The sequence below is a fragment of the Anabas testudineus genome, chromosome 4 (genome assembly GCF_900324465.2).
Source record: "Anabas testudineus chromosome 4, fAnaTes1.2, whole genome shotgun sequence".
Lineage (NCBI taxonomy): Eukaryota > Metazoa > Chordata > Actinopteri > Anabantiformes > Anabantidae > Anabas > Anabas testudineus.
In genome coordinates, this window is record NC_046613.1 from 4,979,140 (window position 1) to 5,002,928 (window position 23,789).

General features: G+C 40.4%; 2 protein-coding genes across 2 annotated transcripts in view; both read left to right on the forward strand.

Moving 5' to 3' along the window:
• Positions 1-7,224, forward strand: part of crocc2 (ciliary rootlet coiled-coil, rootletin family member 2) — a 35,788-nt gene extending 28,564 nt beyond the window's left edge. The window contains exons 38-39 of the mRNA XM_026344707.1: positions 1,206-1,461; positions 7,087-7,224. Coding sequence (XP_026200492.1) covers positions 1,206-1,461; positions 7,087-7,117 — 287 coding nt within the window. The 3' untranslated portion in view covers positions 7,118-7,224. The remainder of the gene's footprint in view (positions 1-1,205; positions 1,462-7,086) is intronic.
• Positions 7,225-13,085: 5,861 nt separating this feature from the next.
• Positions 13,086-23,753, forward strand: sned1 (sushi, nidogen and EGF-like domains 1). Its single transcript, XM_026344713.1, has 21 exons — positions 13,086-13,174; positions 13,603-13,717; positions 14,038-14,154; positions 14,607-14,750; positions 15,177-15,350; positions 15,482-15,595; positions 15,693-15,806; positions 15,907-16,020; positions 16,127-16,243; positions 16,348-16,635; positions 16,709-16,892; positions 17,117-17,229; positions 18,115-18,393; positions 18,567-18,708; positions 18,837-18,919; positions 19,780-19,878; positions 20,218-20,334; positions 22,516-22,603; positions 22,751-22,830; positions 22,930-22,957; positions 23,107-23,753. Exons 1-20 carry the CDS (start codon positions 13,172-13,174, stop codon positions 22,953-22,955), a joined length of 2,511 nt encoding a protein of 836 aa, XP_026200498.1. The 5' UTR covers positions 13,086-13,171; the 3' UTR covers positions 22,956-22,957; positions 23,107-23,753.
• The last annotated feature ends 36 nt before the right edge of the window (positions 23,754-23,789 follow it).

Sequence of the window (23,789 nt, forward strand, 5' to 3'; positions counted from 1 at the left end):
ATCAATATTAGTGTGTGGAAACACTGCGGTTGTTTTTAATAAAACTGGGTGTATCAGAGCACAGTTACACAAGTTTGTTGATGAAGATGTTGAGATGTGATCAATGATGTTTATTCTGCTGGCCACAAGACCTTGTTATGGAAAAACTTTTCTGAGAACTTTGTGAAGGACAGCACTGCCCTGTCATGGCATGTGAGTTCTAGCATTTTCTTGCACCATTAAAAGCCTTTGTGGATTTAGTGTTGTGGGTGAGAGAATGACCTTCGCTCTCTGTTGCCAGTGCTGTCTTCTGTGTTTTCTTTCAAAGATCATTGCAGACTCCAAGTCTGGAGGGATCATCATTCCATGAAAGTTTCACTGGCAATCAATCAGTAATCCTTCACAACCCTTGAGCTAATATGTGGTCTTCCCTTCCCTTATTTATAACCACAAATATGCAGTGTTTTTATGTTATCATCCACATGGGCATGTACTGTGTCTAAGTACCTTAAACGCCGGTATCTACTTTCCTCTCTTTCTTTCCTTTTAGCTCTAACACTCAGCATACTTTCTGTACAGTGTAGCATTTTCACAAAAGTGCACAGGCAGGTCTTCTCACTGTGTTACCTTGCATGTCTTGGTAACTGTACATAGTAGGAGTTTCACTGAAAGAGGAAAATCTTGTCAGAGTTTCTTTAAAGCAGCCCTTTGATTATCATAGATCCGCCCAGTGGTTATCCAGTTACCAGCCTCTTTTCAGCTATTGGCTGGAGCCAGCTAATTATGCGAGGTAGTGATTCCCTGTGGGGGGGTGGGGCCAAAACTGAAAGAACTCCTTTGGCAGGCAGAATAGAGCTTTTATTGAGGATATTTCTAAGCTGACCATCAGGGACCAAATCGCTGGATTGTTAAAAAAAAAAAAAAACATCTCATCTGAATCACGCTGCTCCCCCTCTTTCATTCCTTCCTTCATTTCATTTCTGTGAGACGGAGAGTAGCAGTACCCAGCAGCAAACAGAATGCACGGAATCTACAGTATTCCCCTGTCTCACACAAGAAGCCCAGTTCACAACTAAAGGACAAGTGAGGAGAGAAAGAGGCAGAGCCAGTGAGCAGTCAGGGGAGGATTCAGACTGCTGTGGTTGAGAGGAGGAACGTACAATCTTGTCCTGTTCTGCTCTGCTCTTGTTGCCTCAGGTGTGTGTGCTCCTCCCTCCCCTCCACAGTGCCTGCTGTCAGCTCCATCCCTGGGTGGCTGAGGCCATGGTGTTGGTGCTGCGAGCCCTGCTGCCCTACTTCTGCACCCTGCTCTCCCTGGACCTGCTGCCTGGGGTGGTACCTGCTGTACCCCTGGAGGACTTCTATCCCTTTGGCCAAGCCAAGGGGGACACCCAGACCAGTGCTCAGGACGACGGAGGCTCTGGGCTCGTGGAGATCTCTGTTGCTTTCCCTTTCTTTGGAGACAGGCACACAGGACTCTATGTGAGTACAGATACTTTGTGTGTGTGCTTATGTCTTTATGTGTCAGTGTATATGTGTGTGCGTGAACTTGTCGGTTGGCAATTGAAACTGACATGGTGTGGATTGTATGTAAGAGCCTCGGGGACATGAGATTTGGCATGCAGCCAGATTCTACATTGCAGTGTCCTTTGAGAGTTTGTATATGTTTTTGTGTGCTCACATGCTCTGGTGTGTAACCTCATTTGTAGAATATCGCATTTTCTCCCCAAGGGTGGAATCATAACACTCCATGACGTTCTGTTCACTTTACATCTACCCTCCACGCACTTCGAGGGCTCTCTAGTGCACCAAGGGAGAGTGAGAGAGAAACTATTAGCAGAACAGTGGTCAGCCCTGTTCTAATAAGCCTAAAAAGTTGTGTTAAAGGAAATGACAGTTTGTGTTCTTACAGTTGCCGCAGAGCATCTGTGAGCAGTTCTTTTTTCAAAGAGAGCATGGGGGGAAAATATGCACGCCGGAGAGAGAGAAATAGTGCTCATGGGAGGAAGCCGAATGGTTTGACAAGGATTTTCGCGCACCACTGTGAAACACACTTTGATCTGCCTTTGTCATGTATTGGGTTCAGTTCCAGCGCATGGAAAGGCAGGACTCCCTTAAATCAACACCACCTGTTGTGGTTATGCATCCGCGTTCTCTCTCTGAATCCACCCCTCCTCTCTTTGAGCCCCGCCTGCCCCTTTCCTATTCAAACCATGGGCAATGGAGACTGAGGAACCATGGCAACAATGGGCAAGGTCAAAGGTCATCTTTCTAATCTAAGCATCTGGGTGAGGTCAGTCACCCACTGAGAAATTGTTTAAAACACTTGATACACTCTGATATGTTCACACAGTATACTTTAAGTAACACAGTCCTGGTATTGTGTCTTTCATTCTTTTAGGAACTTCTGTGTATTACAGCTGTAGGCATGTTGTGTTTTTTTTTACTTTTGCAATAAATTCTTTTCTCTGGAATAATCCTGATACACAACAGTCAAATTAGACAAGATAAGACACGCTACCAGTTGCTTGGCTTGTTGATCTTAGGATAAATTAGCATGTGACAGAAGTAAAAATCCAAGTCCTCTACATTCTGAAATGTGCTGTGTTAGTTGTGATGTGATATCCTGTAAGCTCACTCTGCATCTCATTGAACTGCAATTCTGTAGTCACGCAAGGCAAAACAGATTGTGGCATGCACTTGAAATTACAGTCACGCTCATTTTAAATGTCTCACTTGAATCCATTAAACATCTGCGCACGGACCACATGGTGATCTCTGCCACCACAGAGCCTCTTTGAACAGGTAATATTTCAGTGAGTACTAAAGGCTGAATTTGTTTAAATTGTTTCTCCCAGGGGTTTTTTCCAAACTTCGAAGCTGTAGAACCAAACTGATTTAGAAGATTTGGTGCTGTCTTACTTCATTATCATAACAGACGCTGCTTAGCAGTAAACATGCCCTGAAACCCCATAACAGCAGATCGTATTAAAGCTTTTTTTCCTTCCTCAAGCAAGTGAGATATGTTATTTATATCAGTAGTGATGAACAAAGCAGCAGTGGATTTAGGGACTGCCACGGCCATGTGACACTTGACACTTACAGTGATCTCTAATGTCCTGAAAAACTCTCTCAACGAACACGGGTCCCCCCTGTCTTGGTCTTGTTCCAGGGCCACTTCTGCCTCCTGGTAACCAGGCTGTCCCTCTGTTATGGTTTGTGTCTGGGAGTTTTCACATGTTGCTGGCATCTCTCCTCCTCCAGATCCACCCCTCCCCTTCTCCCATGCCTCAGATAACATGGCAGGGGTCTTCCCACTGAAACTGTCTCAGCTGCTTTATCTGAGAAATGACCAATCACTTTAACAGAACACAGATGTATCTGCAAAGTGTCTTAGGGGCCTCAAAACAATGCAGTTTATGGATTAACTACTCTAACTGACGGCCAGTGTAAAGAACATGAAGGAGGACATCCAAGGTCAGAGAGGAAAGAACACAAGTTTAAAAGCAGATGTAAGAGCAGATGGTTATGATCAAAGGCATTTATTGTAGGTAGATAAACTCTTGGACAGCAGAAGGATTCAAGCTTCTCTAGCTCTTGTTGTTTATGTTTACATTGCAAAACACCTGCTGTTAGTATTAAAATGTGTAACATAATGTTTAAAATTTGTCTGTAAACTACATGTAAACAAAATTCAAATAGATTTTGCAATAATCCTGCCAAAAACGTGCTACAGTGCAACTACACTCTGAACACACTGCACATCTGCTAGTGCTCATCTGCACTTCTGGAGAGCTTCAGGTTTGTACACTTCCATTCACTCACCACTACTCTGTATATGGCTCAAAGATGTGTGCATTGGGTTTTATATTTTGCACTCTGCGTGGGTGCTTTTTAATGCATGTGTGCAATGAGAGATGTGACTGACAGATGTTAGGATCAGTGCATCCACCATAAACCATAAAGTTATGTACAAGACATTTTTTTGGCTAGTTGCAGCAGCTTCCTAGAGTCTCTGCTGGTCACCTGTACAGCTCACAGTGACAACAAAACTCCAAGAAGTACTCTGTATTTTTTCATATTCGTACAGATTAAACAGACAACTTTAATGTATCCTCATAGGTGCCAATCAGTGGTAACTAAATGTGTTCTGTTGTTGAGCCTAAGCAACTTTTGTATCATTTATATTTAGTTTCAGGAAAAGAAAAATAAAAAATGCAAATTTATTAGGAATTGACACATTTATTTTATTTGACTTTCATAGATTTAAAGGTGTAGATTTGGGATTTTTCAAGCTTCTCTTAATACAAAATTGAGGTTCCTATATGTAAGTGGTGATAGGTCTTGGTCTCTGTAATTGTTTCTACTTTGGATGTTGGCTGTCAATGTTTTTTACTTGGAATGATGCTTTACAAAATGTAGGACAAAATGGATAAAATGCACCCAAACATTTAGGGTTAGGGTTAGATCTAAATTAAATGTCATCCACTCCACTAAGATAAAGTTATGGAGTTAGTACCTAGTATCTATTTAAGACATTCAAGATCTCTATTTGATTCTCTAGAAAGACATTTCTTGTTGATATGCAAGTAGTGGGATACCATCTGGGTCATGCTGCTAAGTTTCATATGAACTTTGGAGCATATTTTGCATGGAACAAGGGATGAAGGCTGTCCCCTATTTATTATAGACCCACAGTCATGTATGTTTTATGTCTTAAAATCAGCTTCAAAATTCCAAATCATGCCTTTAGTACTCCTAATGAAACTTGAAATTCCTGTGTGATTTTGCTTTTCCAATTCCAAATTTCAATTTAATTCATTTTCCTACCACTATACAGACTGGTTATACAGTGCAAGACATTTTTACCAAATTTCAGCATCGCTTGTCCAATAAAAGCTTATTCAACACTGTTAAGGAAAGGATTTATTGTTTCAGTCTAAACCTTTTGTAGATAAAGGTGAGCCAGGGCTTGGGATTTAGAGGCCAACTACACAGACTGTCAAAACTATAGTCCTTCCTTCTTCGGTCTCGTCAAAAAATTGGACAAGCGTATAACTGTGAAACCTCAGTTTCTGACAAGGAAAACTAATGTTTTCCTGAGTTGATCCATGGCACCTTTTTCATTTAGAAATTTGCTTTGGCTTGACTTAAGCCAGATGAAAGTTTATTTTAGTCCATAAATTGCTTGGCTCTAAAGAAAACCACCCAAGCAAAATCCTGGATGTATCCGGCAAAGAATTCCCAAAAAATAACATGGGAGTTGTAGAGTGAGGTGGCACCATTAAGAGTGAGAGAAAGAAATATGGAGCGAAAGATGCTTCTTGCAAGGTTGACTGATCGAACCCCTCTCCCCTGTGATTCTGACCCTAGTCATGTTACAGCATAACACAAAGCTGCTCTGCACCCATTCATTCTGTCACTTAAGTGTGATGCAGAACCACCCCTCCCTGGATGTTTGTACTGGTTATAGCCTGGTTGGCATTCATGAGAAGAAGAAAAGTATGTGATATGATGCAAAGAAAAGAAGTGCAGTTTAAATTCTTCAAAGGTTATTTCCATGTCAAAGTAGTCCCTGAAAAAATCTTAACAAGGAAGAAATACAATTGTTTAAAGAGTTCCAGATGCTACAAAAGATTGGATTAGGTGATTAAACATATTCCAGTATTGAAGTATGAACTCTACTGTGTTCAGCATGATTTCATACACTAATTTTGCTGTAAGATGGGTGACTTCCAGACCACTGCCACCACAGGTCTCTCATTAGTGGGTATGTGGGTGTGGGAAGTTTGTAATTTATGGACATCCCTTCATTCATCCAGCCCTGTGCCCTCTCTGTTGTTTCCCTCCTGGTATCAGATGGTGCTCTGGCTGACCCCTGGGCCCCGCTCCTGCAGTTGGTCCTCCTTTTCCCCACATTGGCCACGTTCTCACCACATCACGCTGATGTGGAGGGGAAGACTGTGGTCGGGCAATTAACTGAGCCCCTGTGCTGTGCCAAACAAAACTTCCTTTGCCGTTTTTACAGCAAAGTCCTTCAAATTATGGTTTTAATACATACAGGGAGCAAAGATGAGTCACCTGATGCTACTTTGTCACTGTCATATGCCTCTTGGCTTGAATGCAGAGAAGCAAAGTTCACAGAAACAAAGTGCCATGGTGGCTCTAAGTGTATGTTATAGATAATATAGCTACAGAGAATCATGTATGAATAAAGGCCTCATACAGGAATCTAGTCCTTTAACCTGGAGAGTTTTCTTGTACTCAGGTTTAGCAGTTAGTGGCTGGATGTTGATGCTATAGCTGGGCTGACACCAGCACAATTTCAGTAACCACAAATCCACATACAGTATAATTATCACAGCTCCCTCAACAACAGTTAGGATTTTCAGTGTTTAACTGAGTTCAGAGTTGCATGTTTCATTGTTGGAGACTAAAAACGCTAAGTGAAAAGGAAAGGGAATATTGGACTTAGTCAGTGGCCTGGTGGATAGTAAAACATCTCCAAATGGATGTAAATGTTAATCTGAGCTCTCTGCTAGATGTGTAAATAAGCATGTTAGTCTTAATGCTCCCAAGTGGCAGGAAATCAACTAATCATTTTCACCAACAGAATGTGTAAAACATAAAAATGTAAATAAACTACTGTAACATTCTGTCCAAAATTCAGACATATTCAATTTTCAATTATGTAAAACGAGGAAAACCGTACATTTTCACTTTTGAGAGCTGTAGTGCATTTTCTTACAGAGATGATATGTGGACAAGAGGAGGTTTTTATTTGGTTACTTTGCTGTTGGCAGACATCTGTGGATTTAAAGGCTATGAATGTCCTTCTTGGTGTGATGACATTGCAGGTGCATGATCAGCAGAAATCAGGTTTCCTCAGCTGCAGTCATTTCGCAGAATACAAGTAGCACCTGTTTGCTACTCTGAGTGTGCAAACGTGTAAATGAGAGCGCTCACTGCTCCATGCTGCTGTTTGCTCCATGAGGTCAGAATCCCTCTGCACTCCCACTCTAACTCCACTTAATTATGTAAACAAGGCACAGTGATGAAGATTTGTTTTATTCATATACTGCAACTCAAATTGTATCTGATTCTCAGGTTAACAACAATGGACTTGTATCTTTCCTGAGAGAGGTGTCCCAGTTCACACCCGTAGCTTTTCCAATTGCCGGTGACAGGAGGGTTGTGGCACCATTTTGGGCTGATGTGGACAACCGACGGGCAGGTAGCGTCTTCTACAGAGAAAGCCAGGAGTCTTCGATTCTGAGTAGGGCCTCGGGCGATGTCATGACACACTTCTCAGAATTTCCCAACTTCAATGCTACGTGGGTCCTCATCGCAACATGGCACCAAGTCACTTTCTTTGGAGGCAACTCCCTCACACCGGTATGATCTCACACACACAGCCTTACAGATTGACACGCTACTGCTTTAACAACTGTCTATGTAAGTTTTAATTGTCTTTGACTTAGATCCGTAGTTGAAAATCTGTGGTAAAATAGTCATAATAACCAGTCTACTACTACCTATAACAGTCTGACCACAAAATACACAAATCGCTTTAACTACACATGTTGCTACTCAGTTCTATGAGAACTATAGTTAGCATGCTAGGAGATAGCTCAAAAAAGTTACCTAAAAGTAACTGGATAAATGTTTAAATAGTTAGCTATGAGAGGATAACTATTAAATAAGGAGTATATGTTTAAGACCCAAAGAAATGGGCTATTAGAACATAGCACACGCTTGGATAGAAATCACAGCAACTAGAATTTATTCCAATAGTATCTTTAAATTTCTTGGCCAGAAAACTCTATGTCTCTAGCCTTTCTGAGATTTAGGAATCTGCATAATTAATATGAAGTCTGTGCTAGATGGACGCATTATTACAAATTTCCTTCAAATCAGGAAATGGTTTAACTAAGCCTGTTCCTCTCTGTGCAGGTAAATACTTTCCAAGTAGTGCTCATTACAGATGGAGAGCTTTCCTTCACTATATTCCAGTACAATAACATCACTTGGACCACAGGCATGCATGCCAGCAGCGGAGGAAACCTGGCTGGGCTGGAAGGAATTGCAGCACAGGTAAGATCACATGGCTATTTGCTCGTGAAACGTGCAGTATGATCAGTTTTCCGCTTCCATGTGTCTAAACTACAGTTCACCTATCATTTCTGATGTCTGCCTTTTTTGTTTTTTTTACACTCTTCCCAGGCAGGCTTTAATGCTGGTGATGGCAAGCGTTATTTCAACATCCCTGGCTCTCGCACAGCTGATGTAGTGAATGTTGAGGAAACCACCAACGTGGGCTACCCAGGCAGATGGGTCTTCCGCATAGACGATGCAAATGTTGAACTTGGTGGCTGCAATAACTCCGGTGAGACTTGATTCTAAGAGACTGTTCCTTCAATTCCTCACGTGGAGATGTATCAAACCTCTCATTACTTGTGCTTCTAGGAATTATGGTACATTGACCTCTTTCTTTCAGTGTGCCCACACCTGCGACCATGCCTGAATGGAGGCCAGTGCATTGATGACTGTATTACAGGCAACCCCTCATTCACTTGCTCCTGCTTGGCTGGCTTCACCGGTCGGCGATGTCAGATTGGTGAGTTATAGCTGACACCGCTTCCTGCTCTGTTGTGCTAGACACACACTGCACACTATGAATGAATGAAACCTATCTACCTAAGAACAGCCAGGAAAAATAATCAACTTGTAAAAAAATACTAGAATTCACCCGACTTGCCAAAAGGACACCAGGAGATTTCTTTAATACCTGGATCAATTTCATGTCCCATTATCCGGAGACGTTACCTGTTTAACCAACCTTTTACCTTGGCCAGATGTTTCTTATTTCTAATTAAAAAAGTCTTACTACCTTCTTTGTATTTCTCCCTGTCTTGTAGATGTCAATGAATGTGCTTCATATCCTTGCCAGAACAGAGGGACTTGTATAGACCAGATTAATAGTTTCATCTGTCAGTGTCCTATTGGATACACTGGAATTCTGTGTGAAACAGGTAAAATTGACAACTATCACTGTTCGAATTTTATGTAATTGTGTGTGTGTGTGTGTGTGTGTGTGTGTATGTGTGTGTACAGTATACTAAAAATTCCACACTCGTCCTCCTACTCTCTGAAGAGTTGGAAAGACTCTCATTAATAAAGTATTTTATGCCCCATTAAGCAGTTTCCACACAAAAATTATTTTAGAATATCTCGGTGCAGGCTCTCTGGAGTTTCTGTGCCTATTCCCACAGTCCATCCAGACCATGGAGATGTATCAAGCCTCTTCTAATACCTTTCACAGCCAGCAGCACATACTTGCAGAGTGAGTGGAGCAGTGTGGCGGATATATTAATCAGCTGAGTAAATATTCCATGAGCGTGTCTGTGTGTGTTTGTGTGCAGACGTTGACGAGTGCAAAGACAGACCGTGCCTCAACAACGCGCTGTGTGTACAAGGTGCTGGCAGTTTCACCTGTGTGTGTGAACCAGGTTACACTGGTGTCCTGTGTGAGACAGGTGAGCGGGGGTTTTCACAGTCCCAGGGAAAGTAGGCATCTCCCTTCAGAGGAAATATTTTCTTCTGCTTTCTACATTGAACTCAGTCATTTGGCAGTCTAGAGTTTCCCAGTCTACCTAGACAAGTGAGTTCAACTATGGTTGAATTGATTTGCAAACTGCTTTTTTTTTTCTTGGGTCATACGCTGTAGCAATGAACCAGAGTGAGAAAGTTCACTTAAGTCAGGTTGGTTTCCATAAAGACCTTTACTAATCTTACTCCTCTTGTGATTGATTGTTGATGAAACTTGAACCCTATGGGGAATTAAATTATCAGGCCTGGGACAGTTCATGAATCCTTGTTTCTACACGAGACTGGATTAGTCTTAATACCAGACACCTGGTCAGTGAAACTCTATGCTTTCAGATGGGAAGTTCAGGGATCTTAACCCAGCTGAGCGTCTTAGACAACAAATTCTTGCATTTCCGTGTGAGGACTGAAAAATCTTAATGTGAAGCTGAAGCTGAATCAACAGCACATGAACTCCTCTCACTGACTGACTTTCATGTATCCCACAGACATAAACGAATGTGAGTCGCAGCCCTGTCACAATGGAGGAGAGTGTGTCGATCAGGTGGCCAGCTTTAGCTGTATTTGTCCTTCTGCCTTCACTGGGACGCTTTGTGAGACAGGTGATTTGAATTCAACTTAAGAGAAGCATGTTTGTAAAATGATTCTTGATGGGAAATAGTCTACTTTCTTCTCTCTGTTTGGTAAAGTGCATTTTTTCCATCTTTAAAAAAACTAAAGGACTCCTTTTATACAAACTACAGGCTGTGGTGTAAAAAAAGAGGTTTTGACAGTGATAAAGGACTAGCCTGCCTGTGAGTAAGGACTGTGGCATATTCAAATGTGTCTGTCTTAAAGCATCTGAATACCAATCTAGTAATGTACAACACTGTTTCCAAAAAGGTTGGGATACTGTCTACTGTAAAATAATTTTAAAAATTGTGTAAAGATGTCAAATGTCAAAACTTAGAAATGCGGCATTGTAACATTGTTGATTTTGACTTTGATGATGTCAAATGATGGCATCCAGAGAGGCTAAGTCATGCTGAAGTAAAAGAAAGACTGGGTAGGAAAATTATTCAACATCTTAAAGATAAATAAAAGAAGTTAATAAACTATAATAACATAACATTGCAAAGAATTTGGTGGTTTGAATATTACTGCACTATCCAGCCGCTGGATGATTTACATAATGTTGTTTTCTGTTTTGATTGTATTTATTTATCCAGTTTCTAAAACCTTTTGGGAAACAGGGTTATATACAGTAGTATCTATCTGTGTGTCTGTTACTATCTGTCGTCTTTAAAGGGATGATTCACCAAATTACAAAATATATTTCATAATGATATATTGGTTTAAATTCTTATTTTATTCCTAATTATATAAATATTAAACTTAAATCCACCTCGACTGAAAGCATATCAGAGAATGATGTCTCCAAACCTGGGTAAATCCATAACTATCCTCACTGCTACATTCCAGATGCCTAATGAGAAAATATTTTTTCTTGTTATTTGGATGACCCAAGCATTTAAACCATGTTCAATTGTTCCCCCCTTCAGAGTTGGTGGCGCTTCAGCTCAATTTAACTGAGGCAGAAAATCAAACAGGTAAAAGCACATACAGCTAAAGTTAAAGCTTTGCCAAACCTTCTCGCATTAAGTTTGATTTTAACATCACAGCCTGTCATATTACAATCTGCAGCCTTGTGTGGAGAAGAAGACTGCAAGAAGCACCAGATTTGTGAACTCACCAGCTCGGGGATTTACAGCTGTACATGCGCTCCAGGCTTCTATGGTGACAAATGTGAAGGTATTGTACTGTACACTTGGCCTCACTGATGCTTACTGCAGCAGGCAGCTGGGCAGGTAGAGAGCAGAGTGGTGTATTTGAAGAGGATCTGTGCTATCCCACAGGAATTTGGACCTCTGCCCTGGAAGAGGCTGCTGTGATGATAGATTATTGTAATTATCAAAACTGACATGGCCTCGCCCAGTTTACTACAGGAACCAGTCGCTTGATGCTGTGAATAATTGTTTTATAGCACATTTTATTAGCTTACCAACAAGAGGAAGTGCTTTGTCTAGACTGAAAAAAACCTGTTTATGAGTCAAAGCTGGTCTTTGGTATTCAGGTCATTTCTTCAGACCGAGCTGTTGAAATATGCATGCTTCCACACTGCTACTTGCTTCTCTGGAAGCTGGCCACTTCACCACTCTATAGTTCAAGCACAGCTGCTCCTTGCATAACCATAGGGCAATTAGAACACATCATATGTAAAATGCTATCATCCTCTCCTAACACTTCATATCTTCCTTTCATAAAAAACATATTAAGTCATATTGTGTAATGTTTAATGTCTGTAACATACTATATTTGTTTTAGGAAATAGATAGTGTACCTTTTGAAGCTACAATAAATCAGCCTTTCGTGAGAGGTTACTGTCAGCTTCTGATAACATTGCTGCAAAGTTTTTTTTCCCAACCATAAAGCTCCTTAATAGAATTTGAGCTATAGCAAATGCATGCTATTTCTCACCCTTGAGCTGAAATAACTATCAGTGCTTATATAGGCTCTCTTAAATCTCCCAAATACTTTCCTGCCTGGCTCACTTGGAAGGCACTGTGGAAAAAAGAGCATGATCCTCCAAGGAAGAGAAAGTAGTGGGACTCAGAAGTGCCTAATCAGGCTCACAGATCAAAGGGCCTGGGCTGCACAGGTGGCCAATGAAAGTGGCTCTTACAAATTAGCAATCCATTAATTGCCCTAGGGGCCATACGTTTTGGTCACAAAATATGCTCCATATCATCAGAAAAATAATACCCTCCACAGAGCTCCCAGGACTTCAAAGAAGAACCACTTAGCTGTGATATGGCCACTTCCTTTGATCCACTGCTGCAATTAGGAAGTAGAGGAAAATAAAAACATTCTTATAATTTGTACTGAGCGGATGTGCATGCTGCAGGCATGCTGCTGACTGGTAATCTTCTGGTCCTGTGAACTTTGTTGGAAAAGATTAGGGAAAGAGGAATGACAGCGAATCAATACAGAGTTTACAGTATAGCAGATGAAAGACACTCAGCATATGGTACACATGTTGACCATTTATACTTTCTCTCTATGTTTACACTCAGGCCAATACTGAAAACTTAACATCATTTAAGTACTTTCTTTCAAGTAGCTTGCACAAACGAGCCAGCTATGAGCTTCTCTCTCTCATTCTCACACACACATACGCACACATACTCTCTTGTACTGTATCTGCAGAGGAATGTCTTTGCCAGAATGGGGGAGTCTGTGTGGACATCAATGGGACTTGTGAATGCCCTTCAGGCTACACAGGGCTCTACTGTCAGTTTGGTGAGTATGATACATTTAATCCTATCAGGTAAGAAGAGCTTTGATGAATGTAAAAAAAAAAAGAGTCACTGTAAGACCATAAATTAGTGAACTTGACTCAATCCCTTCCTCTCAGAAGTAACCCAGACGCCCTGCAGTAACAGCAGGCCGTGTCCTGATGGAGGTCCATGTTTGGAATATGGGGGAGCCTACCTGTGCACATGTCAGACTAGTGGAGCAGAACTAGATCACAAAGACTTCTATCCCTATGGTAAGAGCCTCAGGCACCTACCCGCCAACAGGACATGCTGCAGCTATGTCATTGCATGAGCAGCTCATTACTCTAGTGACAAACACATTGATCTGGAAGTTGAGTCATGGCAACTGGACTTCCTTTTGTTAGATTGAAACGTTTTGCTACTCATCCAAGTAGCTTCTTCAGTCTGAAGATAGTTGGTTAATCTTTGATCTTTGCCATTTGTCATGTTCTATTTAAATAACAGTGGTCACATTTGCTGTTTATAGACATTACATGATTTCTGTATTTGTTGAATAGTCTTGCAACATCTCTAATTAATCTGATAAAATGACAAACAATCTGTGTTTTTTAAAAGCTGGACCAAGTGCTTGAATAGAATTTAGGAGGTTTACCAGTGCAATGGAACACAGTCAAGTCTCGGTGTGTGTTTTTCAGTACAGCCGCGATCGGTCTGTGACTCCTTTCCGTGTCTGAACGGGGGCTACTGCTACGAGCGGGATGGAGGCTACACCTGTGAATGCAAATATGGATATTGGGGGAAGCACTGTGAGAAAGGTAGCATGACACTACACTAAAAACACTAGCAGAACATGTTCACATGCATTTATAAAGCACCATTATCAAAACACCCTTCAGATTTGTGGCTTATTACTCAAGTTAAAACCCAGCTTTAGTGCATCAGGAAACATGCCATTACTCGTAATGCTGTTTGAAATAATGCAATGCTGAAAGGCTTATGATTGTACCTACGAGTTATGAGCTGTTTTCCTGACTGATGACTGGAATTGCAGCATACTGGCACGGATTTATCTTTTGTGATTAAAAGCTAGAGTAGTCTCCACTTCAAGGATTCCCTTCTTCCTCTCTCTTTCCAGTTAGACTCAATACCTGTGCTTCTGGTCCCTGTCGCAATGGAGGCTCCTGTAAGGAAGAGGGAGGGAGCTACAAGTGTGTTTGCCCCTACAGATTCACTGGAAAACACTGTGAAGTGGGTGAGTGCCACCCTCCAAACAAACAACATATCTTACTTTTCTGTGAAAGCATTAAATTAGATCTGTAAAAATGCACAGTGAGGAATCAAGACATCAGACAATCCCTGTTTTTTGAGTACTTATATAAAGACAGTGATTATACTTTTAGGATTAAAAATAGAAAGACATAAACTATCAGTGTTTTGTCAAATTTGAAACATAATCTTATGGTCAGAAAACAAGTTTTTTAGATTATTGCAACTCTTTTTACAGGCCTAAATAAAAAGTCTTAGAAATGATCATTAAACAGCTAAAATTGGCACATTTAGATGTGTTTTGCATCTTGATGTGTTGTCGTTTTTTTGGTTGGTAAATAATCCCATTTGGTGAAGCATTTGGGCCTGTATATTTGGCATATTAACCGTATATTATTATTACAGTTGTTCATTCCCAGTGTGGATGTTTTCTTTCAGGAAAGCCAGACCCTTGTGCCTCTAGCCCCTGTCTAAACGGGGGAACATGTTTTCATTACATAGGAAAGTATAAATGTGAATGCACCGAGGTGTTCAGCGGCAGACACTGTGAAATCAACAGGAGTACAGTACAGACCTCCACAGGTGAGCAGACTGTGTGTCACCACACAGTAATTTCCAAATCTCACTCCCAGAACCTTGTAGGATGTTGACTTTAATAGATTTGTGCAAGCAGGGAATATCCTGTGTTGTTGAGCACAGAGATATTGGCGTTTCTTCTGAAGATAATCTTAGCAGTGTTGCTGCACTGGAGGGCCCATATATACAGATATAGAACGACTGCTTAAGTTATATTAGGTAAGATCTGATTAGACCTGATGATTCACGTCTGCACACTCTTAACGGCATGCTGAAGGTAATTTTAGGAGGACTAAAACAGAGCGCCTGAGTGGAAAACACCTCTGTTGCCATTAGTATGTCCTGAATGAGCTCATTTAAGCCCCAGTGTTTGTGGGTTTGAGTTACTATGCTGCCATGCTGACATTTTCAACATGTTGGTACTCATTTCAGATTTGGGATGTGGCCCGCCTCCACAAGTGAAGCATGCTGAAGTCCAGTTCTCCTCAACAACACCAGGCTCCATGGCTTTGTATATATGCCACTCAGGCTTCACGTCTGTGCTCAGAGCCACTCAGAGCATCTGTGGCATTCAGGGAGAGTGGAGCCAGCCACCACTTTGTGAGGGTCTGTAACAGACAGTAACACAAGCACAAACACGGAACAAAAACTAAAAAAAAAAAAAAAAACATCATTACAATTATTGTTTACACTCTGATAAAGGTTTATGTTAATTACTTTGGTTGACATCATTACAGAGATTAATGAGTGCCTATCACAGCCTTGTCTTAATGGCGGCACATGTCGAAATCATGTTGGATCCTACCAGTGTAAGTGTAGTGTTGGCTTCAGTGGAAACCACTGTCAGACAGGTACAGTCTGATCAAACTCTTCTATTATTTCCTGCAGAAATTTAATATATCGACATGCTACATGTAACGCCTGTGTGTGTGTTTTATATCCCTGAAGACATAAATGAATGCCTCTCCAAACCCTGCAAACATGGGGGGACATGTGAGGACCAGCCTGGTTCCTACTTATGTCATTGTCCACAAGGGTTCACTGGGCATAACTGTGAAATAGGTACAGTTCCATCAACCTTTTACATGATTTTTAAAGGCTTATACATTTTATCATGCAGATTTTACTAGACAAAAATCTTTCTGTAAATATTTGTGTGCAGAGCAGGACATGTGTGAGTCCAGCCCCTGTCTAAATGGAGGTGTGTGTCGGAGTTACAGAAAGAACTATTTGTGTGTGTGCAAAGACGGTTTCTTTGGGGACCAGTGCCAGATGTGTAAGTGGCTTTGCACTGCTTTACGAGTCATAAGCATAAACAGCTGAGTAAGGAATATGATACATGAACCATATTCCTGTATCTGCTTGTCTTTGTCACCCCCAAGTGGAGGACCCGTGTATACTGAAACCCTGTGGAAATCGGGGGAAATGTTGGAGTGACCGGAGAGGAAACTACAATTGCATTTGTCAAACAGGACATACAGGCAAAGACTGTGAGAAAGGTCAGTTCAGAATCACACCAGACACCAGAGTTATTTCTCCACACTCTGCAGTTTATTCTCTGTATTGCTGAGACACCTTGTTTGGTTATTTCTACTGTTTCCAGACCTGCTGCCTCCCTCTGGTCTCCATGTGGTGCATGTGGAGGAGAACGAGGTGGAGCTGCGTTGGGATGAGCCGGAGCCTTCTCACAGCCAGATCAGTGGGTTTGCTGTCACTTATGCCCCCCTTGGCTGGAGCAACTACAAAACAGATTACCTGGATAGGAAGCAATTGATCCATGTGATGCGGGGCCTGATGCCTGGCCTGCTTTACAATATCTCCACTGTCTCCATCAAACACAACACGAACAGCACCGACTATAGCCAGCCCGCCACTGCACTAATACGCACTAGTGAGTACACTTTTAATTTAAAGCAAAGACTTCTATGTGTCAATGTGAGTTTGAAAGCATGTTTTTTGTGTAGGACCTCGGCGGGTGGAGGAGCTGCAGGTGGTCAATGTGTCGTCATCACAGGTTTGGCTGAGTTGGCTGATTCAGGCAGCTCGCCACACAGCTGTCAGCGGGGTGCTGGTGTCTTTATTGCCTTCAGATGGTAGTGAGACTCGCACTGCAGTGCTCAATACAAGTACCACTGAGTACACGTTCAGGTAAGGCTCTGCACTTGACTGCTGGTAACCTTTAATTTCTAGTTAGTGTAGCACCACCTGTGTCCACTAAATGGTGCTGTGGTGCTAAACTGTAAGTGGCTTTGTGTAATATATATTTGAACCGTTGGAGGGCACTATTTCACTAGTTGTACTAGTTGTTCTCAGATAAGGTTTCATTCCTTGTTCGTTGTAGTGTATTTTGTGTACCTCTCTTTGTTTCCTAGTTCATTGCTTGCTGGTCAGATGTACACAGTGGATGTGTTGACTCAGAGTGGAATAAGACCAGATGAGTTTCCCTCCACCAGCCACTCAGCTGGACCACTGCAATTCTGGACGAGTAGGTTGTTTCACCACTTAGCTGTCAGTGCAACTGCATGTATTACTGAAGGCATCAGAATAACACAACTACTGTTGCTAGTATTGTAGGGTTAGGAATTAATATTTTAGATTAATATCTTTTCTTTAATATGGCCCTGTATCATAATATAATAGACTATGGTTACTCTGAGTAAAGGCTTAATGTCAACACTCTTAAATGTAAGTGCATTTGAGGAAATTGACAGTACAACAAACATGCTACAAAGTAGGTTTAAAAGTGCACATCTATCATTTCATACTTGACAATTTGGATGTTTGTGCTCAATAAATGTCCCACATGCTTATATAAAGTATTAAAAACGCAGTGAAGGAAATATTTAGTCTTGAGAGATATTAAACAAACCAAAACTGAGAACATATTACATCACAGATAAATGTAGATTAAAGTAAATGTTGATTAAGTTTACATCTATAATCTACAGTATACGTACAGTATATTGAGTTTTAACACATAATGTAGTTAAAACAACATTTGTTTTCTTTGTCCTCTGTAAGTCCTGTGTAAGCCCAGGCTGCACACTTTGTGAATAAAATATGGTTGTCCATGTATTCTGAAATCATGTGCTAGCCACATCCAATCCATTCAATCCATATAACTACTTTCTGATAGTACCATATGGATGCAAGGATTAAAAAATACAAAAGAAACAACTTCAGCTAACAACTAATTTTAGCTACAGCACAAAGTGACATAAAGTAAAAAAGTTAAGAAGCAATGCAAATACAGTGAAGAAAGAAATACTAGGTCAGTGATAACATCAATTTCCACCAACTAACCAATGAAAACATAATAATGTTTTTCTGTCCATGTGACTATGTGACCATTTACATGTGTTTCCCTCAGGGCCTCTCCCCCCACAAAACCTCTCCCTGTCACATGTGACCACTAACTCAGCACTGATTACCTGGAGCCGCCACCCGAGAAATGTCCCAGATGGCTTTGTGGTCAATGTGACCCGTGGGTTGAATACTAGGAGTCGCTTTCTGCCCAACGGGAAATTAGGATCATATAACCTCCGTGAACTGACGCCAGGGCAGCACTACTACGTGGCTCTCACATCTGTCAAAAACACAGGGCAGGAACAGATTCACAGCATACCTCAACACTTAGCCTTTACTACCTGTAAGTCTGTTTCCCATAACCCTTTGTTTATATTTAAATGTGCCATTAGATGAAAAGTATAGTATAGTATCACATACTATATTCAATTATAGTACAGTATTAAAATGCTTCACTCAGACATACATATAATAAATAGTTGAGACTTAAAGTGAATTCTGTATTCATTTCCACAGTACCTATGGAGGTCAGATCACCAAGAAGAGACAGACCAGCAGCCACTGGACAGGGGACTCAGGTCAGACGCAGACTTCCCCCATCTCAGCCTCAGGACCTGGGAGGTACAGCAGAAACAGAGAACCCAGAAGAGTTGCCCGGGTACAACAGGATCTTAATAATAAATACAGTTGTCCTAAAAACATATACAATGATAAGAGTTTGCTTCTGTCTGGTCATGTAAAGTACTGATGCTAAGCACATAGCATTTTTTCTCTTCTGTGTTTCAGATACAAAGAACTCATTGACAGAAGAGGGAAGATAACAGCCAAGTTTACACACCTGTCTCAAAAAGCCATTCGGCATCGCACCAGTAAGTAGAAATAGGAGCAACCATGTGATAAGCATATAGTGGAGCATCAATTTAACACAGTTTGACATGTTTACTGTGTCATATACAGTATTTCACACAAAATGTTCTAGTGCCATGTTAATACATGATAAAGCTACCCAGTAAAGTAATTTAGTTTGATTCCAAAGCCAGATCAATTCAGCTTGACACTCTTTGTCTGACATCTATTAAACCAACACATTGAAACAGTTGTGATTTGCTTAGGACGTCCAAATAATAAAAGAGTTCTATTATTTACTTATCTTGATGCAGATGGAATAGTTTAGGCCATGGTCCTATTACCATATGTTCCTAACCATGGCCTGTCTGGATGACATATGGGTGGTTCTGTAACATAAACTGGACTCTCTGTTATCACACAAACATACCTACTTTATCTGACACATGCACTTTATCATGCAGAAGTATGATAACAGGGATTTTCAGGAATAATCTTTTTTTTTCTTCTAATTTTGATATGATCGTTTTTACTGATGTATTTTAATTTTCTAGTCATACTTGTTGCATCTCAGGGCACAGGCTTAAAGCCTATAGCATAAACAGAAAAGTCTGTTGTACAGATGATATCTTGAGCTCTACAGAATAAGCTTCCTTTCTAGGATTGTTCTTTTCCTTTGTAACATCGTTACACCCATGATGTCATAATATCATTTTGGCCATATTGTCAAATCAGTAATTTTGTGTTTTGTTGTTCCTGGCTGAGGAATGTAGACAAAAACTTCAAAGTGCATCATCTCAGTTTAGCCAGAGTCATGCTGCAGTCTGCCATTTATTTTGTCTTTTTAATGCTGACTCATGACAGGAAATGTTTTGCCTTGCAGAACCTAACCCACCAATTAGATTAGAGAAGATGGAAGAAACAACAAACAAAATCAGCCTTGCACTAGAGATTCAACAAGAAGGTTTAAGAACAAAGCCTGGTACGTGTTTTGCTGTATGCTCTAATAGATCTACCTGTGTAATTGATCACATGCGCAGATTCATGTGCTGTTGGACGAAGGCCATTAACTAGTCTTTAGACTAGTTAATTAACATTAATGTGTTTTCTGAGCACTGTCATTGAAATGTTAATACTAAACCTGAAACAGACATAAAAGAGAGATGGAATAATCAAGTAGGCAGATTGATAAAAAGGGGAAGTTGGGTTAGAGGCTATGAACACATGATATCAGCTGTAGAAAAGTGCAGCAGTGTCCCTGAAACCTGAGACTCATTCTCTTTCTGTACTGTGGATGTTAATGGCAGCTGTTGTCTTTTAGAGTTGCCGCAGGACTGTCGCAGTCTGCCTTGCCAGAATGGGGGCGCGTGTGTGAACGACGGAGACTCCTTCATTTGTAACTGCACAGTGGGGTTTAAGGGCCGACAGTGTGAACTGTGTAAGTTTATGTGCTTCCTCTCCACACAAATGCACAGAGTGGATTCAGTGAAACTAGAACAATGTTTGGCTAATGAGCAAATGTTTTGGGTGGTCACTCACCTCACCAAAGCTGTTATAGTTGATTCTTTCATCTGAACACCTGAACCTAATTTAATGGCAATTCATCCAATCGTTGTTAAGCCCATGAATGATTACCATTGTTACATCACCACATTCACTCTCACCAGCCATGTCTATGAGGCTCCCTCAGTGCTGACAAAATGCCAACCAGCTGAAATAAAAGGCCTATATACTGCAATTACACGACCCTGCTCTCTGTCCCGCTGACCAGCATAATTTATGTAATTTTAAGTGCATCACATCTTTTTAATTTATGTCCAGAAGTCATTCATGTGCACTCAGACAGATGTACATGTGTACATGTTTCCTGAAAGATGTCTGCTCACTAGCTGAATGCTAGCTGACTGTCGGTGTAAGACCTACAGTCTTATTTCGATATATTGAAAAGTTCTAGTAGCTGCAGCATCACAGGCTGTAGACTTACTTTATAATCTATGTTACACTTACATTTTATTGTTGAAACTATGTGGCAACAACAAGCTATGTATACAGTAGGTCTCTGGTTTCTTAAAAGAATGAAACACACTCCACTGACAGTTGACCTCTGACACTTATGAATGGCTTAGTTAACTTTAGGGCTTAGGGGCATGAATGTACAGTGTCAGTGAAGGAACAAGGTTTTATATTATTTCCTTCCTTTTTAAGGACCCACTGTTACGTCTACAGTATAATTCAGTATTTCTTTTGAATGAATGAAAAGAGGATTTTGTACTTCTCATAAGGCAATAGTATATTATCTCAGTAAAATAGCTTTCCAATAATTTCATATTTGCTGTCTTCCGAGCACCACATAGAAACATGTTTAGCCTAGTTGTTGAAACTTGTCTTATTTTGGTTGGAAAATCAGAACAAGTAGTCAAAGGGCTTAATCAACCTAAATATTAGAATATCAGAATTTTGATGAAGATATTATATGAAGAGTCATTAGGTGACTGTTGATGTGGTAATTTTTCAGGCTTAATGTACAAACTGTGAGTTGAGCTGCCTGAATGTGTCTGTGACAGTTATACATGGGAAACTGCCCGGCCATCTGGACGAGAGGTCTTTTGGTCATGACTCCTATTATGTGCCTCCCACATGAATGTACTGTATACAACTCTAATGTAATAAATAGATATTTATTTAGCTAATTTGTGGAAATCAAAAAGCTTTGTTTATCACTTACAGGTTTTTGTCTCAATTCATTTATTTGGAGCTTCCTGACAAACCAATTTGATGAAGAATTTTATCTAGTATTATTATGCCTTTTCTAGAAGTGGTACATGCACAAATCAAGCTATTTGAATGTAATAAGAACAACAACAAAAAGATAAAATGAGGCAGGGTAAAGTGCAAAATTCAGCGACACAACGGTGTGTGTGATAGCAACTGGAATTATTTCTGGATGATTTCTTTATTGTATGAACTCATTAACCTTTGTACATTGGGTGAATTATAGATGCAATAGGACTGTCATATGGCTTCAAAACATTAGCATTAAGATTGAATGTATTATGGCATATAACCCTAAACTGCTAAGGTTATATGTTATGATAAGTCTGGTTCTGATACATGAACACTGAACATTTTGAATGTGACTGGAGTTGTTTATAGTACTGGCTGATGACAAATACAGTGGATGTCTACATGGTTGTGTTATAACAAATTTAAAAAAAGAAGAAATTTAGAAAATAATAATTTCACTTGTAGTATATCATTTAAATTAGAAAACAGTTTTACTATATTTATCACATTAATATTAAACATACTCTGATATCTACCCTAACCCTGAATTCCCCCTGCCCCACTGCAACAGTGTCACACACAATAAAACAGTATCAGTTTGATTCCACTAATAACTGAGTGTTGATGAAGCTGTGTGTAAGGAGACACAGGACATACCCTCACCCCTCTAGAGTTCTTCTCTTGCTCTAAACACCCTGCGTCAGATTGTTTAAACATTCCTTTCCTAAAACCATCCATCAGCCAGAGAGAAGGGCCTGGCTCCATCCCACGACTCCTAAACCATCCAGCAGACTCTCCCCTGCTGACAATACCTCATGTTTTTGTGTGTTTGCAGTGTGCCAGCGAGTACCACACCCCTGTACCCGTCTCTACTCTGAAACCAAGAGTGTACCTGTCTGGGAGGGAGGAGTGTGCCACTATCTGTAAGTCCTATCAGACACACATCTCCTGTTCCTTGCATTCTTATACTTATCATGACTTATGTGCTGTTCAAACGGCTGAATACAAAACAGAAGAGATTATGTGTACCATAATGGATCAAACAGATGAGCATGTTTAGTTCTTCACAGGTACAAAAGGACATATAAAGTACAACAGGATGTTTGTTATCGAGAGATTTGTGAACCGATGCTTCCCAAGAAAAATCAGAGTGAGTCTCACAGACCGTCTAAACAGTGATGATGATTGTATTTAAAAAAAATAAACCAATGCAATTCTTTTCTCATGCTAATTTTAATTATCTCAACAGCCAGAAGAACAAACAGACAACAATGAAGGTTTGTTTCTTTGTTTTGGAACACAACATGTTCTTCAACATGTTGAAACATTTCCTTCAACCGTGTGTATTCTCTGCTAATGTAGCAGATCATAAGCCTTTCAACAGTTATCCTAATAGTAAGTCTCTTGTTGTCTTTTTTTCTTACAGCACTTGGATACTCATCACTGTCATGTGAAAAACCTCCTTACTTCAATTTTGGTGTTTATAATCTACTTGAAGTAACTGATTATGATCATTTTTTGTGTGTGCTGAAAACCCCTGTCAGGACCCACTGTAACATTTCAGAGAGAGATCATCAGTCATCTGAAAATCCGTTTGCATTTGCTAATTCCTGGGAGCTGTGGTTGCAGCTCCATGCGTCGCAAAGACACTTCAATCAGTCAAATGAAAAATGGCCCAAATCATTTATGATTTGAGATGTGGATTTTTCACACAAACAAGCATGTGTATGCAAATATTAATGTTAAGAAGTCTGCTGCACTGCATCAGAGACCTTACATACCTCATTGCTACGTCCATGGTGACACATTAGGAGAGGTTTCTATTTGTGATTTAGCTGCAGGTTTGTCCCTCAGGGAAATAACTGTAGAGTTTTCAGAGTGTCCCGCTGTTTATACCAGCCCCACGATCTCCTTATAAAGACGATGGGAAATGTATTTTTTCTTCACATTTCGTAGATTCATCTCTCCCTCTCTGACAATGGTGCACAGTATTTTCTGTGTAAAATATCTTTCTGTGTCTTAGCAGGAAGCTCTGCTGACTGTTGTGTAAATAGTGTTTATAGACCATTTTGTAGGTGGATATTTTAATAATAAAAATGTTAAAATGTT